Raw genomic sequence first — 19,292 nt, 5'->3', positions numbered from 1 at the left:
ATGCGCCAAGATTGTGTGGCCGGTGGTGCTGGATTCCCGGGAAGGGGACCTGCAGCATATATAAGCCGGCAAGGGCAAGGTTTCCAGGTACATAAGTTCACGAGAAACCTTCATGGTAGGATAAACTCATCGTTTCGTCGATGGTGGATGAAATTCATTGGAGATGGACATGGTTGCTAGATCCAAGGCTTTGGTAAGCTTGCTGAGGGAAAAATGTCAAGTGGGTTAAGTTGGCGGCTTGCAAAGCATTGGATGCGGTGAATCAGAATATCCGAACGTATGGTACTTATTTGTTTTATTATGCTCGTATTGATGATTTGCTGTGGAGAATTGCCAAGCGGAAAAGCTATTTTTAGAATAAGTTATCTTGTGGAAGTTTCCCTAAGAGACAATTTACTATAGGTTCTTGGATGGACAAAAGGTGTTGATACTCGGGTGTTGGTGATTTGATGTCGACATACTTGATTATTAGTCTAGTAGAGCTGAGGAAGTAACCAGAAGATTTGTTGAGCAAGGGATTCGTATGTCCTAGTGTGTCACCATGGGGAGTGATGGTGTTATTTGTTAAGAAGAAGGACGGGAGTTTTTGCTTGTGCATTGATTATAGGGGTCTTATCCAGGTCACTCGGAAGAACAAGTACCCTCTCCCGAGGATTGATGAGTTGTTGGATCAGTTGAGAGATGCTACTTGGTTATCCAAGATTGATCTATCGTCAGGTTATCATCAGATTCCATTACACGAGGCAGATGTGTAGAAGACTGCATTCAGGATGAGGTTTGGGCATGATCAGTTTGTGGTGATGCCTTTCGGGTTGACTAACGTGACTGCAACATTTATGAGATTGATAAACAACATGTTTCAGGAGTTTCTGGACGTGTCTGTCATCATCTTGATCGACGACATCCTGGTATATTCTAAGAGTCATGAGGAGCATGCAGTGCATTTGAGGGCAGTTCTAGAGAAGCTGCAGGAGTAGAAGTTGTTTTCTAAGCTGACCAAGTGTAGTTTCTGGCAGCGTGAGATTGGTTTTCTGGGTCAAATTGTTTCTGCAGAAGGGGTTTCTGTAGATCAGGAGAAAATTCAGGCTATTAGAGATTGGCCTAGACCGTAGAATGCCACTGAGATCAGAAGTTTTCTTGGGTTGGCAGGTTACTACAGGAGATTTGTGCAGGGGTTTGGGAGCAGAGCACGGTCGATGACTAAGTTGACAGGGAGGGACGTTCCTTTTATTTGGTCACAGGAGTACGAGGAGAGCTTTGCAAGCCTGAAGGAGATGCTGACTACTACGTCAGTGTTGGCTTTGCCAGAGCAGGGATAACCCTATTTGCTTTATACAGATGCATCCAGAGTTTTTTTGGGGTGTGTGTTGATGCAGCATGGGAAGGTGATTGCCTACGCTTCGCGGCAGTTGCGGAAAACTATCCTACTCATGATTTGGAGATGGCTGCTGTAGTTTTTGCCCTGAAGATTTAGAGATCTTATCTTTACAGTGCAAAGGTACAGGTGTTTACAGATCATAAGAGCCTGAAGTATATATTCACTCATCCCGAGCTTAATCTGAGGCAGAGGCGGTGGATGGAGCTGGTAGCAGATTATGATTTGGAAATAGCCTATCACCCTGATAAGGCTAATTTGGTTGCAGATGCTCTGAGTCGGAAGAGGGCAGCTGCGGCCCAGGAGCAGGATATGGAGTCCCTAGTAGGAGAGATCAGTGCGTTGAGTTTGTGTGCTGTATCGCAGGAACCGTTGGGTTTGGAGGTGTTTGATAGAGCAAATCTTCTGAGTAGGGTGTGGTAGGCTCAGGAGAATGATTTGGGGCTGGTGAATGCCTCTAAGGATGTTGATTCAGAGTATCAGGTCTCAGCTAATGGTATTATATTGGTGCACAGGCGGATTTGTGTGCCCAAGGATGAGGAGTTGAGACAGGAGTTCCTGAGGGAGGTTCATGCGAGCAAGTTCTCTAATCCAGGAGCGACCAAGATGGACCGTGATCTCAAGAGGTATTATCATTGGGTTAGGATGAAGAAGGATGTGGCTAGTTGGATCGCGAGGTGTGATGTGCTTCAGCTAGTGAAGATTGAGCATCAGGTTCCAGGCAGGTTACTGAAGAGTCTTCCTATTCCAGAGTGGAAGTGGGATATGATTACTATGGACTTCGTGGTAGCTTTGCCAGTGTCTAGGACCTTTGATGTTATTTGGGTCATTGTGGACCGGTTGACGAAGTCGGCACATTTTATGGCCATTAAGAAGACTGATGGAGCAGCCATCTTGGCTAAGAAATATGTGAAGGAGATAGTCAGGTTGCATGGGGTGCCAAAGAGTATTGTGTCTGATAGGGATTCCAAGTTCACTTCGGTGTTCTGGAGGGTATTTCAGGCAAAAATGGGCACTAAGGTGCATATGAGTACAACTTATCATCCCCAGACAGATGGGCAGTCAGAAAGGACAATCCAGACAGTGGAGGATTTTCTCAGGATGTGTGTGTTGGATTGGGGTGGCCGTTGGGCAGATCACCTGAGCTTGGTAGAGTTTGCTTTTAACAACAGTTACCAACCGAGTATTGGGATGGGTCTTTATGAGGCTTTGTATGGGAGACCGTGTCGTACACCATTATGTTGGACTCAGGTGGGGGAGAGGAGCATGTATGGTGCCAGTTTTGTTTAGGAGACCTCAGAGAAGATTCGGGTTCTCAAGCTGAACATGAAGGAAGCTCAGGATCAGTAGAGGAGTAATGCCGATAGGAGGAGGAAAGATCATGAGTTTCAGGTGGGAGACAGAGTGTACCTCAAGATGGCCATGTTGCGGGGTCCGAACAGGTCATTTTCTGAGACTAAGTTAAGTCCAAGGAATATGGGTCCGTTCAGAGTGATTGAACGGGTGGGACCGGTAGCATATACGTTGGAGTTGCCTGAGGTTATGCGTGCGTTCCACAAGGTTTTCCATGTGTCTATGTTGCAGAAGTGTCTCCATGAGGATGATCAGTTGTTGGCTAAGATTCCTGAGGATCTTCAGCCTAATATGACTTTGGAGGCGAGACTAGTGAGGGTGCTCGAGAGAAGAATCAAGGAACTTCGGAAAGAAGAAGATTCCTTTGATGAGAGTCCTTTGGGACTGTGATGGGGTCGAGGAGCAGACTTGGGAGCCAGAGGCGAGGATGAAGGCAAGGTTCAAGATGTGGTTTGAGAAGCAGATCGCGACTTGAACTTGTCCAGCCTGGTCCCAGTTGTAGTCCGTGGCTGGAGCGGGAATGGAGTATTCCAGCCCATCTCTCTTGTTTACTTTGTCGCTTAGGTGTGGTTGGTTGTGCGACTAAGTAACAAGATGAGGTGGTGTTCGGAGTACGAAATTTCCATGAGGCGGTGGTTTAAAAGAGAAATGTTCCTGAAATAAAAGTTTCTAAAAGTGGAAAGTTTCCCATTATGGAAAGTGCTAAAAATAGAAAGTTTTATGGGAGTTAGAATTTGTCCATTTTTAGTGGTTGTGAGCTTTGGAGGGGCTTGTTTGGCCTTCATGGCGGGCTGGGGAGTCATTGTATACCGAGTGCGGTGGTCTTGCGAGACATGTGTGGCCATCGTGGCGGGCTGTTAGCCAATTGTGTGGTCTTTGTGACGGTTCCTCGAGACGTTTGGCCTGTTTAGGCGATCCTTCGGGATGAGTGGTCTTTGTAATGGTCCTTTGAGACGATTGTTCTTCGTGACGGTCCTTCGGAACCAGTGGTCTTTGTAATGGTCCTTTGGGACGAGAGGTCTTCGTGACGGTGCTTCGAGACGAATGGTCTTCGTGACGATCCTGTTTAGGACATTTATTTTTCCTTGGAGCAGTCTGTTTAGACATTTGGCTTTGATTCCACTGAACTCCACACTCGTCTGGATTCGGCTCTGATACCATTTGTAACGCCCCGACCGCCACCTCTTAGTGGGTCCAGTGCCGGCTTAGCACATGTGTCGACGGTGCAACAGCACAGGATCCAAGGGTACAATTTTTTTTTTACATGTAGACTTTAAAAAGAAAAAAAATAGTATATCTATACTAGTATTTTTGCAGCAGTTTTTGCTCAAAAATGTTTTTTGGAAAGTTTTTACATTAAATGCTATTTAATGCTTATATTCATATACAAACAAGTTTAATTAAATTTCTCTACTATCCTTATAACCAAACAAAATTAAAATATTTTAAATATTCATATATATAATGTTTTATAATTAATATAGATATTTAGAACATTTATTCCAGATTTAAAAATTTATTCTCCTATCATCTCTTTTCGATTTTAAAATTTAAATATAGAGAATCCTCATATAATACATAAACTTAATAAAAAGGTGTATTTCTTCCTGCATATATTGTGATTTGAATTTTTTAAAACAAACATATATTACTCAATTAATATAAAAAGTCTGTGTTCAACATACATCTATAGTAAATTTACTGTATATAGTAAATTATAAAATTTTAAGAACTTTATAATTTATAACTTATATATCTAAACTTAATAAAAAGTTTTAAATTAAAAATATTTAATCGTATTAAATTTTCAAAATTACACAAACGAGTTATATTACATGACGGATTATATGACATTACATGATTGAATTAATAATACTAAAAAATAAACTATCAGTAATATGATATTTTAATCAATACAGGTTAAATCCTCATTTTAATGTTTTTACAACACCAATATAAAATATGTCGAATCAAATTGATTTAATTAAGATTGTAGTAAAGAAAAATTATTGTGCGATATACCACGGTTTATATATTAAATCACTAAAATTAACAAAAGAGTATATTAGCAAAATTAATATTAAAATAGTACATTAACAAAAAAAATACTTACCTCCGCGGTGTACCGCAGGTCATAATCTAGTATTTATGTATTTTTTTTTAAATAGCACTCGGTCTATATAAATTTTGAGCCGACCCTGAGTGGGCTCCATGTCCAATCCCAGTCTATGGGCCCACCTTCCTTAATGGGCCTCACGTCCTCTCACTCGGCCCGTGAGCTCATCCATATCTGACGGCCGGTTTGCTACGTCCGGGAGACTTTAAAGACTTGTTACCGTCCCTACAAATCACCACATGATCTTTCCCTGTGTTTTGTCCTCACTCGCACAGTTCGGACAGTCAGCTCCCGAAAGGTCACCCATCCTGAGACTACTCCAGCATAAGCACGCTTAACTGTGGAGTTCTCTCAGGACCATTGGCCGAAAAGATAAGTGCACTTTGGTGACATAGGTGGCCAAATCAATTCTATTAAACCTTTCCGCAAGTCTCCGAAATCGAGGTGTCACATTAATTAATATGTATATGCTTTATGTGGAACTGACCAAAACAATGGTGCAAAAAGATGTTACATTGTAGTTAACATGTATGTGCTTTAGGTCAGGAGTGCTAACTGTTTTATATCTGGGTAGATGTGATAGATTGTGAGTATGCGACATGTTACATAAGCGGCACGTGATGCCAGAGTTACAAGTCATCTCTCGTACTCGAAAAGCATTATGTAGTCAATTGCTCAGGATCCAATAACTAGCTTTGACAAATTGATTCGACTATCCAGCAGTCCTCGATATTATCATATAAAAATTTCCATCAAGTATTTACTGTAAATATCCCTTTGATGGATCTAAAAAAGGGAGGAAGATAATTTTCTTATGTTACTATGACAACCAGTCCCGCGGACTCCACTTGCCCCCCGCTAGCTGCCGCAACGGACCGTCTGTGGACCCTGCTAACCCCTCCTTCCCCCCCCTCCCGCTAGCCGTCCCAACAGACTCCTAATTCGCCCTGCAGGGCATCGATCCTAACCCCTCACCATGGAAATGGAACTATTCATCCAAATCCACCAGTAGGTTATTGATGCGCCAGGCGTTCCTCGAATCCTGGTCCCCACCCTTTAACAACCTTCGCACAGGACAAGCTGCCACCAATTGAGCTGCAGATATCCACAGTGATGTGTTAGGGTTGATGCCCTGCAGGGCCAGCTTGGGGTCCATTGGTATGACTAGGATTTTTATGCGACAACCCATCCCGCGAACCCCACTAGTCCCTGCTAGCTGCTCCAACGGACCGTCCGTGGACCCTGCTAGCCCCCCGCTAGCCGTCCCAACGGACTCCAAGCTGGCCCTGCAGGGCAACAAATAATGTTCAATAAAACAAAGCTATGTCTCATTTCTGTTTTTTTTAAAATGTTATTGTTTTAGGACCTCACTTGCCTCCGTCAATAAGGATGACCCCCTATCAACCTTGTACAAGTTTACATATGACAAAACTATGTCTGCTCCTTAACAGTTGAATTGCTCTTTGTTAATCCATCTAGATTCATCACTTCTAATTCAACGGTTCGACGAATCTAACTTAGGGGCTGTTATTGGAGATATGATTTCTAAATCCATGTAGAATTGTAAATAATGGAAATCAAAACATATGGATTTTGAAATAACATGTTTTATCCTTTTATTTGAATCCTTCTATTTTACACTTTCAAATCCATTCAAATTCATTTAAAACATAATGTGGATTTTGAAATCCAAAAACAAATAACACATAACACATAATGGGATTTCAACAAGTATTTGTAAATCATATAACCAATAACACATAATTTTGATAAGTATTTTAAAATCAATGATTGAATAACACATGATTTTTGTTTGGATTTCCAAATCCATTAAAATCATAGAACCAATAACCCCACCTTATATATTTACCAAAAAATACATCAGTCATAGATATAAAACACTGTTAACTTATATAGATTACTTTTTATCTTTGAATATTTGAATACCTTATATAACATTAATATATTTATGTCATTGACCAGTAAAATACAAATAAATTTGTATATATAAGATGAGCTATGCTTTGATGTAGATAACAAAAGTTGGTGAGAAACCTAAAAAATAAAATAAAAAAGAGAGCGTTTTTGACTCCTTTTCCTCCTTAGCTTCCGGGGATTATCTCTCTGTTCTCCGTTGCATCTACTTTTATCAATCAGGGCCCCATGTCCAATCCCAGTCTATGGACCCACCTTCCTTAATGGGCCTCACATCCTCTCACTCGGCCTGTGTGCTCATCCATATATGACGGCCGGTTTGCTACGTCTGGGAGGCTTTAAAAACTTGTTACCGTCCCTACAAATCACCACATAATATTTCCCTGTGTTTTGTGCTCACTCGCACAGTTCCGACAGTCACTTCCCGGAAGGTCACCCATCCTGAGACTACTCCAGCATAAGCACGCTTAAATGTGGAGTTCTCTCAGGACCCTTGATCGAAAAGATAAGTACACTTTGGTGACATAGGTGGTCAAATCAATTCTTTTAAACCTCTACGCAAGTCTTTGAAACCGGGATGTCACATTAATTAACATGTATATGCTTTACGTGGAACTGACCAAAACAGTGGTGCAAAAAGATGTTACATTGTAGGTAACATGTATGTGCTTTAGGTCACGAGTGCTAACTGTTTTATATCTGGATAGATGTGAGAGGTTGTGAGTATGTGACATGTTATATAAGCGGCAAGCGATGCCAGAGTTACAAGTCATCTCTCGTACTCGAAAAGCATTATGTAGTCAATTGCTCAGGATCCAATAACTAGCTTTGACAAATTGATTCGACTATCCAGCAGTCCTCGATATTATCATATAAAAACTTCCATCAAATATTTACCGTAAATATCCCTTTGATGGAACTAAAAAAGGGGAGGAAGATACTTTTCTTATGTTACATACATTTGTGTCTCTCCCACACGGCCATACATGACCTATGATGTCTAACTAGATTCTTGTTCCATTCATCTGACCATTATTTTTGGCATGGCTCATGTCTATCCGACCATACATGCTTTTTAAAAATGTTTCAATGTCTTTTACGCCTTAAACTCTACTTAGTTTACTCAAACATTGATTTTAATCTCCATATATGCTTGACACTCTCTTTCTCGAGCATTAGATTCTTAATTTGTCTAATCGCTTGGGCTTATATTCATTATGACTTGAGCAACAAATAATGTTCAATAAAACAAAGCTATGTCTCATTTCTGTTTTTTTAAAATGTTGTTGTTTTAGGACCTCACTTGCCTCCGTCAATAAGGATGACCCCCTATCAACTTTGTACAAGTTTACAGATGACAAAACTCTGTCTGCTCCTTAACAGTTGAATTGCGCTCTCTTAATCCATCTAGATCCAACACTTCTGGTTCAACGGTACGACGAATCTAACTTAGGGGCTGTTATTGGAGATATGATTTCTAAATCCATGTAGAATTGTAAATAATGGAAATGCATATAGATTTTGAAATAACATGATTTATGCTTGGATTTGAATCCTTCTATTTTACACTTTCATATCCATTCAAATTCATTTAAAACATAATGTGGATTTTGAAATCCAAAAACAAATCATTAAGAGGGATGTATTGAAACCATCATTTTGGAGGATTTGATGGGATTTAGAAAATTTGGAATTTGATAGATTTTAGGGAAGTTGATATGATTTATGGTAAAATTCTTTCAAATCCCACCTAAAACCATGATATTTGGATTTCTGTATTTTTAACTAAACAAATCCTCTCAAATCCTCTCAAATCCCTAAAATTTAATAAAATCCAAATCCACAAACTGTTTTGAATAACAATGGATTTTAAAGTAGATTTTTAAATTATCAGTTAAATAATAGTGAATTTTAATAGACTTTTTAAAATCCATGATTGAATAACATATGATTTGGAAATTTTACACAAATCACTTAAAATGTCAAGTTGAATACACCCCCCTAAATGAATAACATGGGATTTTAACAAGTATTTGTAAATCATATAACCAATAACACATAATTTTGATAAGTATTTTAAAATCAATGATTGAATAACACATGATTTTTGTTTGGATTTCCAAATCCATTAAAATCATAAAACCAATAACTCACCTTATATATTTACCAAAAAATATATTATTCATAGATATAAAACATTGTTAACTTATATAGATTACTTTTTATCTTTGAATATTTGAATACCTTATATAACATTAATATATTTATGTCATTGACCAGTAAAATACAAATAAATTTGTATATATAAGATGAGCTACGCTTTGATGTAGATAACAAAAGTTGGTGAGAAACCTAAAAAATAATTTAAAAAAGAGAGCGTTTTTGACTCCTCTTCCTCCTTAGCTTTCGGCGATTATCTCTCTGTTCTTCGGTGCATCTACTTTTATCAATCAGGTCTCAACTTATTTACGCACATCTATCCAAAATTTCATGTTACGTTAGCAAATATAGCTTTCACATTAACGTATGTAGCATGAGTTTGTTTCATTTTTTCGTTCTCTTTTTAAATTTCCATCATAATAATACAATATTATATTTACTTTTAATTTCCCTCTTAGATCTTGATTTCTCATTTTCAGATATAATAGTGTAAATTAAAAATATTTATTTTGTAGATCCAACGTCTTTTGTTATTATAATGGATCCCCTTACGGTCACAACAGAAGCTGAGCTCATCCCTGCCATTATTACGGTCACAACAGAAGCTGCGGTTGTCCCTGCTATCGTTACAGTCACAACAAAAGCTATCCCTGCTACTGTCACGGTCACAAGAGAAGCTAGGGTTGTCTCTGCTAAGCGATCAAAAACTACAAGGTTTGTTGATATACATATCTGGGATTATAGTATTTTAGAAGCCCCGCTTTTGAAATTAAACTTTAGATCCTCAATTTCAGATGTCTCTATATTGTTCAAAATTTTGTATATATGGGTCTCAATATTTTTTTTTTATTCCAAGAATGATTTTCAAAATATGTTGCTCTTCCTTCCTTTTAACATTGTTTCTTATTCAATGTCCTCTTTCTTGAACAAAATTTTTTTTTTCTTCTTTTAAAAGTCTTATTTTTATTTTATTTAATATAAAATTTCCATAATTCATTTGATTTATTTTTTTTTTAAATTTTGCAGTTATTAGATTCGATGTATTTAAATAAACAAATCTTTTATAGATAACACCATCTTAAATGTCTTTTTTTTTTGGTACCGTCACGGTCACAAGAAAAGCTAGGGTTATCTCTGCTAAGCGATCAAAAAGTACAAGGTTTGTTGATATACATATCTGGGATTATAGTATTTTAGAAGACCCGCTTTTGAAATTAAACTTTAGATCCTCAATTTCAAATGTCTCTATATTGTTCAAAATTTTGTATATCATGGGTCTCAATATTTTTTTTTGATTCCAAGAATGATTTTCAAAATTGTTTTTGGGTAGCCTAGTCTAATATGTTGCTCTTCCTTCTTTTTAACATTGTTTCTTATTCAACGTCCTTTTTTCTCCTTTTTATTTTAAAAAAATATCTTGAACAAAATGTTTTTTTCTTCTTTTAAAAGTCTTATTTTTATTTTATTTAATATAAAATTTCCATAATTCATTTGATTTATATTTTTAAAATTTCGCAGTTATTAGATTCGATGTATTTAAATAAAAAAATCTTTTATAGATAACACCATCTTAAATGTCTTTTTTTTTTGGTATAGTGGTATAGACCAAAAAAGAAAAAAATCTACCTCATATAACACTATTATACTATATTTCAATATTTCTTCATTAGATTTCATATATCCATTTATCATTAGTTTTTGTATATTTTTTTCTTTCTTTTAAATTTTGTTCAAAAGCTAATAAATCTAGAGTTCCCATTTCTAAATCTTGCCTTAGGTGGACACCCACGACCATGGATTTGTTCTAATCATAGAGGATGTTATTTGATTTTACCATTTTATGAACTGTCTTTATATATTAACCGAGTAAAAATGTTTTTGCAGCCACTTACCTCTTCCTAGACGCCAATTTTATCACTCTCAAAGCGGTCAGGTGATTCAAGTTCCTTGACCAACTTCTTTTGAATACTCTTTTACTTGCAAGTTATGATATTTCTCATGAAATTTTGTATATACTTAATTGGTCCAATTCAAATTTGAATAATTGTTAGTTGTGTCCATGTTGTCTCCGTTTTATTGTCACTAACCAAAAAACCTGCATGTTTTTTTTTGTTACAAAGCCAATGACACTTGATGAAGTACTCTCTGACCGAGATAGTGAAAATGAAGCCGAGAATGTGGTTGAGGCTCCAGATCTGGTATATTCCATGGTTTATAAAACAACCAACAACAAATTGATATATGAAGTTACTTGCTAATTACCTTTGAAATTTTGTAAAAACTGCACATCATTGATGATTCTATGGAAGAGAATAAAATTATGGAGATTTTCATTCAACTCTAGAAATCTTTTGTAAAAAAGAATAGGTAACATGAATTTTTACGTTGAACTTATAACGTCCATTGTTATGTCTTGATTAATAGTTTTGGTCAAATAAAAGTTATAAATTGTATTGCAGAGTTCTCGCAGATGCTAATATTCCTTGGGCATGTGAAGAATTTTCAAAATTATACAGGAAAGAATTGCACGATAACTTAAAACTCGACATGTAAGTATTATCACTCCAAAATTCTATATATACACCAACATATATATGCATACACTATATTAAATTGGGTTTGTACATTTATTGGATTTTTTTAATAATAATTTCTGGTGCTGGCGATTATTCATGATGAAGCAATGGGATTATGGAATTCTTGACTCAACCACCATAACCAAATGCAATACCATCATCCAGAAATACCCTGCCACCTCAGATATGGATGTTGAGGAAAATGATCATAAAAACAATAAGAAGTAATTGAAAAATCTCCGATGATTTAAACGATGCTGTTCATTATATTGCAACTTTATATATTTGTTATTATTTATAAGCAAAAACAAATAATCCCTCCATTTCAAAATATAAGATGTTTTAGAGAAGTTTTTTGTTTCATAATATAGGATGTTTTCAATTTTCTATGCAATTTTTAGATTAGTTTAATATTTTATATTATGCAGTATTGTTTCTGATTGGTTGAACTTGTTAAAAATAAAGACTTCTTAATCTGCATGCTTTAGTTAAAACATCCAATATTTTGAAACGGAGGGAGTACCATTTTTTTAATTATTCTGTTTTGTTTTCTTTTGTTTTTTTTTTCTAGTGAGGACAACAGAAAAACTACTACACATGCATCAGGTAGTGAATCTAGTATGTGTAGAAATGAGGAGAAACATGAAATGGATGTGGGTGTGAAAGCTCTCAACACTGAATCTTCGCAAGTTGTGGACATGGCCACACTTTTTCAAAGGAACAAAGGAAAAAGGCTGGTCAAACAGACTCCGAAGATGAAAGAAATGATAGAAACAAAATGGATACTTTCCTTACTCGTGGAAGTAGTAGCCGAAGAGGTCATGGTGGTGGAGGCCGAGGTGATCGTGGTTGCGGAGGCTCGGGCGATCGTGGAAACCTCATCTAGTGATTTCTAGTGGGCTAGTTCTTTCGTTCTATCTTTTCTTGTTTTTTTTTTTTTTTTAACTTTTAAGTTTATGTTGTTTCTCCATACCTAAGATTAAACGTATGCTTAATCACTTGTTCTCTCTGAAATGCTCTTTCAAAATGTTTTACCCAAAAGTCATAGCCATTTAACGACTACTCAACATTTTAATTTTAATTATGAATTTTTGTCCTTCTTGTAATTTACGAAGCTACTCAACATTTCTTTGTATTATTTTATAGACCTAATATGTTAAAAAAATCTTGTGTTAACATAAAGTTTTGGAACCTTATCAATGGATCTCATTCTAATGTCTTGACACCAACAACAATAACAATAGTGTGGATTTGCAAACTTTTGGAACCTTAACAATGGATCTTATTCTAATGTATTCCAATTACTTGTCTCTAATGTTATTTTCATCGACATCAAGATACATATAGTCTATGTTTTTTTTTTGTCATGTTCTTGAATATTCAAATGTACGTTTCGACATTAACAACAACAAAAACATTGATGATATAGATGTTTGACAATAATAAAAATAATAATTGTTTATTGTTTTTAGGAGAAAATATAAGTATTTAACTTTTTGTATAAAATGGGAGAATGGGGAAGGGAATCTCCTAATAGAGAGAATAAATAAAATAGCAAAAATTCCCTAATAAGAGAGAAACTAATAAAATAGAAAAAAAATCTCATAATAGAAGGAATAAATGAAATGGAAACTAGTCCAAAAGAAATCACTAGATGAGATTTTTACGATCATTCCGACATTTGTGACCATTACCACCTTAGCTTTCACGGACATCACCTCTACAACTACATCTTTTTCATCTTTGGAGCTTGTTTAATCGACCACACTACATCATATATATATACATATATATATATATATAGTTTGATGTATATTAATAAGTCGGTCTCATATTCAAATTAAAAGTAGGTTTCCCAAATTCCACACTTGAGTGTCCTATATTTCCCTAGTATATTCATATATATATATATATATGAATATAGTTAGATGTATATTAATAAGTCGGTCGCATATTCAAATTAAAAGTAGGCTTCCCAAATTCCACACTTGAGTGTCCAATATTTCCCTAGTATATACACATTGTAATATTAACTAAACATGAAAATACAAATTATGAAACGTATATTTTAGTTTCTCTCGCCAACTTCATAACCACCTAAGGTGTGTTTCACAAAGAACATATTATGTAGACCAACCATGAAGGTTTATTTAATCAATTTATGGTCGACAAAAAAAAACAAATATTTTTTTTGAATTCTATAAACAAATTTGAAGAAAATAGTGAAAGACATTTTATGAAGATTTTGGTTCTAATCTCTTTGTAATGTTTTTTCTAAGAAAAAAGAAAAGAAGAAAGAGGTCAATTTAGGCTCCTTCCCTTCTATCGGAAGCTGATGGATGGCCAAGTAAAAAACCCATATATTAGAAGGGAGACCGTCATAGTGGTTTAAGGTAAATTTATGTTTCGCGAATCTTCTTTTCATGCTGCATTTGTTTCAATATAGATTGCATTTGCATTTAGAGGGAGAGGTAAGGAAACATGTGGCTTAACGAAATCTTTAATAGTACAACAACCGACTCAAGAATACAATTAAGGTTCATAGTTGATCAGATGTGTCTTAGTTTTTCTATTTGTTAATAACATCTCAATCAATAAAGAATTTTTTTTTCTATCTAAATTCCTTGTTTTCCATAGACTTTTATGAATTGATTACTTTTATGTTTTATCAAAACAACAACTATAATCCTTGGTGTGAATTTGAATGACTATAAATTTTGTGTGAAGAAAACAAAAACACAATATAGGTAAATATCTTTTCAGTACAAAATATCTTTTAATTATTTTGATGTTGTAACAATGTAGGTAAAAAAAAATCTGCGTTTTGGGGGGTGGGTGTCGATCGACAGCAAGGATGGTGTCGGTCGACACCAATAGTTTCTAGTTCGACCAGATTGACTTAATTGTCAAATTTGGTCGGTTTGGTTTAGGTAAAACCATTGAACCGAACTATTTAAGTGGTTTGTCGAGAAAAAGGGTTTTGGAAAGTTGTGTTTGTCGCCGTTCTCTTGTTTTTGGGAGAAAAGAGAGAAAAACCTTGTTCTTGAGATTTTGGTGATTTTTGAGAAGATTGTTGGCTGTTCTTGGGAGATTTGAGGTTAATGAGGAGCTAGAAGGTTGCTAGGAGGGTTGGATTCATTGCTATTGGTCTGAATCTTCCTGCAAAGAGGTGAGTGCATGACCATGGCTGATCTAGGCTTGTGATTCCTTGTTCTTGCTTGTTTTGTTGCTGTTTTTGTGTGTTTTTCTTCCTGGGATTGATTGCTACATGTTCCCACAGACGTATATGGTTTGGGTTTTGAGTATAGGGCGATTTGGAGGAGTTTGGGAAGCAAGATTCGACTCTCGGCTTCATGCGGATCGCGGTTGTAGAGGTAGTGTCGATCGACACCAGTGAAGCGGCATCAGTCGACACTGTGGGGTAGTGTTGGTCGACACCAAGAGCCAGTGTTGGTCGACACCAAGAGCCAGTGTCGGTCGACACTTGTCTGGTGTCGGTCAACACCTCCCTTCCAGCGAGATGATGTTTGTTTCCCTGGTTTGTATGTTTGTTTGTTGATTGTTTTGGACATTGGTATCACAGTTGCTTGTGTGTATAGCCCAGTAGATGGGAGGATTGCCTCACTGAGTGTTTATCAAATAATCATGCATCTCAATATGTTTTTGTGGTGCAGTTAAAGGCAAAGTGTGATCGTGGAATCAAGGCAGTGAAGAGGAGGATGTTCTAGGGACTCGCTTGGTTGTTGTCTGGCATTGCTAGGTTGCTAGAGTTGGGTCATTAGAACATTGCTAGGTTGCTGGTTCTATGTTTCCTGTTGCTTGACTATTTGAATGGTTATGTTTTGAATAATGGTTATTTATTATTGGATTATTGGTTATTTATTGGTATTGTTATCCGCTGTTGAATGTGTTTGTGGTTAGGTGGCTAGTGGGTATGGGACCACTAGTTGTAGAGTATTTATTATTATTATTATTATTATTATTATTATTATTATTATTATTATTATTATTATTATTATTATTATTATTATTATTATTATTATTATTATTATTATTATTATTATTATTATTACTACTATTATTATTATTATTATCATCATTTAAAAAAAAAAAAAAACGGGTTGGGTCGTTTCAGTTTGGTATCGGAGCCCCTATGGTTCTAGGTTTGGGTTCACTAGGCTTTGTGCGGTAGATGTTTGGGATTGCATGTCTTGATTGATTATGTGAATTATTCAATTGTGTGTGGCATGGAGTCCTAGAACATCCTCTTCGAGCCTAAAATGTGATTCCACAGTGAGTTTATGTTTTTGTGTTATGTTAATTGTGTGCTTAGCCTTCTGTTCATGGTAGTGCAGATGCTAAGAGAGGGTGCTGTTGCTGGTCGTGTTCGAGGACGCGGACGTGGTCGTGGACGCAGACGTGGTCATGGTAGGGGCAGAGTCCCCGCGGTTAGTGAGACTGCGGACTAGAGTGTGATAGGTGAGGGTGTTGGCGAGTCGCAGGGTGTCCAGGAGGATTCCATGAGTGTGGCCGAAGGGGTCGGTGTTGATGCTCCAGTGGCTGGTGATGCTAGGGTCCCAGGTGTGGGAGTCCCAGCAGGTGGAGTCCCTGGTGTTGATCTTGCGGGCTTGTTAGCACAGTTGATAGAGCGGTTATCGGGAGTGATACCGGCTCAGGCTCAGGTAGTGCCACCAGTGGTGGCGGAGGAGCGGCAGCCAGTGGCTACGGATGTGGGAGGGCATAGTCGTTACTTGTCTATGCTCAAGGATATGTGTGGCATCGATACTGCACGGTTTTTGGGTGGTACAGATCCTACTGCTGCAGATGCGTGGAGGACGAGTGTGGAACGTAACTTCCAGACTCTGAGATGTCCTGAGGAGTTTTGGGTGGACATAGGGGTCCACCACTTGTTTGGTGATGCTCATGTGTGGTGGAGATCAGTGGTTGCTAGGAGAGTGCAGAGGGAGATGACTTGGGCTGTTTTTGTGGGCAGTTCAACCGCAAGTACTTTCCGAGAGAGGCATTGGACCGGTTGGAGGTGTAGTTCCTCCAGTTATCTCAGAGGACGCGGTTAGTGCGGGAGCTGGACTTGGAGTTCAGTCAACTTCTATCCTATGGGGGTCGGGCTGTGGAGTCTGAGGAGGCTCAGATTAGGAGGTTTTTGAGGGCCCTACATGACGATTTGAGGGTTCACTGTAGAGGGCAGAGTTATGTTACGCATGCAGAGCTGGTTGAGATTGCGGCGGAGATCAAGGAGGACATCTGGGCAAAGACAGTGGCGGTTAGTCCAGCAGTTCAGCCTAGTAAGGCTCAGCATCATAGAGGTTCTAGCAAGGGTGGCAAGCCTACGCAGGGAACCAAGAGGAGGTGGGAGGCTATGCAGAGGCCGAGTGGTGCGAGTTGCTTCGGTTGTGGGAGCAAGGATCACAAGGTTGCTAGCTGTCCCAAGAGAAGTCCTCCGACGGCAGCGGCTCGTGTATGTTATCATTGCAGGGAGCCAAGACACATCAGGCCCTTGTGTCCCAATTTGCAGCCGGTGGCAGTGGCAGCGTTACAGCAGATGCAGCCGGGAGGGCATAAGGTGGCACGGTTTGAGCAGGCGCCACGGGTTTACACGACTGTAGAGACTGGTGGAACCAGTGCCGGGGCGATCACATGTATAATTTCAGGTACTATGTCTTTGTGAATTCTTAGTAAGTTCAGATTTATGTTTGCCTGTGATAAACTGTTAGGTTCTCAACACATGAGGTTTTTGTAGGGACCTTGTTGGTGGGCGGGTTTAAGTCCCATGTTATGTTTGATTCTGGAGCTACTCATAGCTTCATTACTCCAAAGTGTGCAGAGAGTGCAGATATCAGAGGAGATCCCGAAGAGCGAGCGAGAGTGGTCAGAGTTGCTGGAGGCAAATTTCTGAGAGTTATTGGACCAGCAAAGGGAATCGATATTCAGACCGCAGGGGAGTCGTCGCCAGCGGATTTGCTTATCTGTCCAGTAGAGTTGTATGACGTCATCTTGGAGATGGATTGGTTGCATCAGCATATAGTCCATCTGGATTGTCATCGGGATAGAGTGGAGTTTGAGCGTCCATGAGGGAAGTTGGTTTTTCAGGGTATTAGACCGACTTCGGGGAGTCTCGTGATCTCGGCCATTCAGGCTGGGAAGATGATCGATTTGGGCCGTGAGACTTATTTGGTTACTATATCTATGCTAGAGTTAGTGGGGAAGTCTACGGTTAGCGGTATTCAGGTGGTTGAGGAGTTTGATGACGTGTTCCAGGTCGTTGCAGGGGTTACCACCATCTCGGTCTGATTCTTTCACGATTGAACTAGAACCGGGGACGACGCCGCTATCCAATGCTCCTTACAGGATGGCTCTAGCAGAGATGGCTGAGTTGAAGAAGTAGTTGGATGATCTGTTGAGGAAGGGATTCATCCGTCCTAGTGTTTCACCGTGGGGAGCGCCGGTGTTATTCGTTAAGAAGAAGGATGGGAGTTTTCGTTTGTGCATTGATTACAGAGGTTTGAATCGGGTCACTGTGAAGAACAAGTACCCTCTCCCCAGGATCGATGAGTTTTTGGATCAGTTGATAGGTGCTACTTGGTTCTCCAAGAGAGATATGACAACGGGTTATCATCAGATTCCGATTGATGAGGCAGATGTGAGGAAGACTGCATTCAGGACAAGGTATGGGCAATATGAATTTGTAATGTTGTCGTTTGGGTTGACTAACGCACCAGCAGCGTTTATGAGATTGATGAACAATATGCTTCAGGAGTTTCTGGATATGTCTATCATCATTTTCATCTACCATATCCTGGTTTACATTAAGAGTCCTGAGTAGCACGTAGTGTATCTGAGAGCAGTTTTGGAGAAGCTGCGTGAGCAGAAGTTGTTTGCTAAGCTGAGCAAGTGTAGTTTCTGGCAGCGGGAGATGGGTTTTCTTGGTCATATTGTGTCTGCAGATGGGGTTCCTGTAGATCCGAAGAAGATCCAGGCTATCAGAGATTGGCCTAGACCGCAGAATGCCACGGAGATCAGGAGTTTTATTGGGTTGGCAGGTTACTACAGGAGATTTGTGCAGGGTTTTGCGAGCAGAGCACGTCCTATGACTAAGTTGACAGAGAAAGATGTTACTTTTGTTTCGTCACAGGAGTGTGAGGAAGGCTTTGCAAGCCTGAAGGAGATGTTGACTACTACTCCTGTATTGCCTTTGCCTGAGCTGGGAGAACCCTATGTGGTTTATAAAGATGCATCCAGAGTTGGTTTGGGGTGTGTGTTGATGCAGCATGGGAAGATGATTGCCTATGCTTCGCGGCAGTTGCGGACGCATAAGGACAACTATCCTACTCATGATTTGGAGATGGCTACTGTAGTTTTTGCCATGAAGATTTGGAGATCTTATCTTTATGATGCAAAAGTACAGGTGTTTACAGATCATATGAGCCAGAAGTACATAATCACTCAGCTGGAGCTGAACTTGAGGCAGAGGAGGTGGATGGTGCTAGTGGCGGATTATGATTTGGATTTAGCCTATCATCCTGGTAAGGCTAACTTGATTGTAGATGCTCTGAGTCGGAAGAGGGTAGCTTCGGCTCAGGAGCAGGAGATGGAGTCTCTGGTAGGAGAGATCAGTGCTTCGAGGTTGTGCGCTGTTTCTCATGAACCGTTGGGTTTGGAGGCGGTTGATAGAGCAGATCTTCTGACCAGGGTGCGTTTGGCTCAAGAGAGGGAGTTGGTGCTGGTGAATGCCTCAAAGGATGTTGATTTAGAGTATCAG

General features: G+C 38.6%; 1 protein-coding gene across 7 annotated transcripts; it reads left to right on the top strand.

Moving 5' to 3' along the window:
* Positions 1–9,111: 9,111 nt before the first annotated feature.
* Positions 9,112–12,577, top strand: LOC104768002 (uncharacterized). 7 transcript variants are annotated; one of them, XR_015590780.1, is made up of 9 exons: positions 9,120–9,233; positions 9,455–9,653; positions 10,057–10,098; positions 10,824–10,872; positions 11,060–11,137; positions 11,284–11,306; positions 11,399–11,488; positions 11,621–11,739; positions 12,087–12,577. XR_015590780.1 is itself a non-coding variant. In XM_087500947.1 (8 exons), exons 2-8 carry the CDS (start codon positions 9,478–9,480, stop codon positions 12,409–12,411), a joined length of 783 nt encoding a protein of 260 aa, XP_087357073.1. In that variant the 5' UTR covers positions 9,120–9,233; positions 9,455–9,477; the 3' UTR covers positions 12,412–12,556. The 7 variants fall into 7 exon arrangements, 3 of the variants coding, with proteins under 3 accessions (XP_087357074.1, XP_087357073.1, XP_087357075.1); XR_015590781.1 differs by lacking the exon at positions 11,284–11,306 and having other exon boundaries at positions 12,087–12,223; XM_087500947.1 differs by lacking the exon at positions 11,621–11,739 and having other exon boundaries at positions 12,087–12,556.
* Positions 12,578–19,292: the final 6,715 nt, after the last annotated feature.

The sequence above is a fragment of the Camelina sativa genome, chromosome 19 (assembly GCF_030686135.1).
Source record: "Camelina sativa cultivar CO46 ecotype springtype chromosome 19, ASM3068613v1".
Classification (NCBI taxonomy): Eukaryota; Viridiplantae; Streptophyta; class Magnoliopsida; order Brassicales; family Brassicaceae; genus Camelina; species Camelina sativa.
Note: the sequence above shows the minus strand (reverse complement) of the source record. Positions and strands in the feature narration are given on the sequence as shown.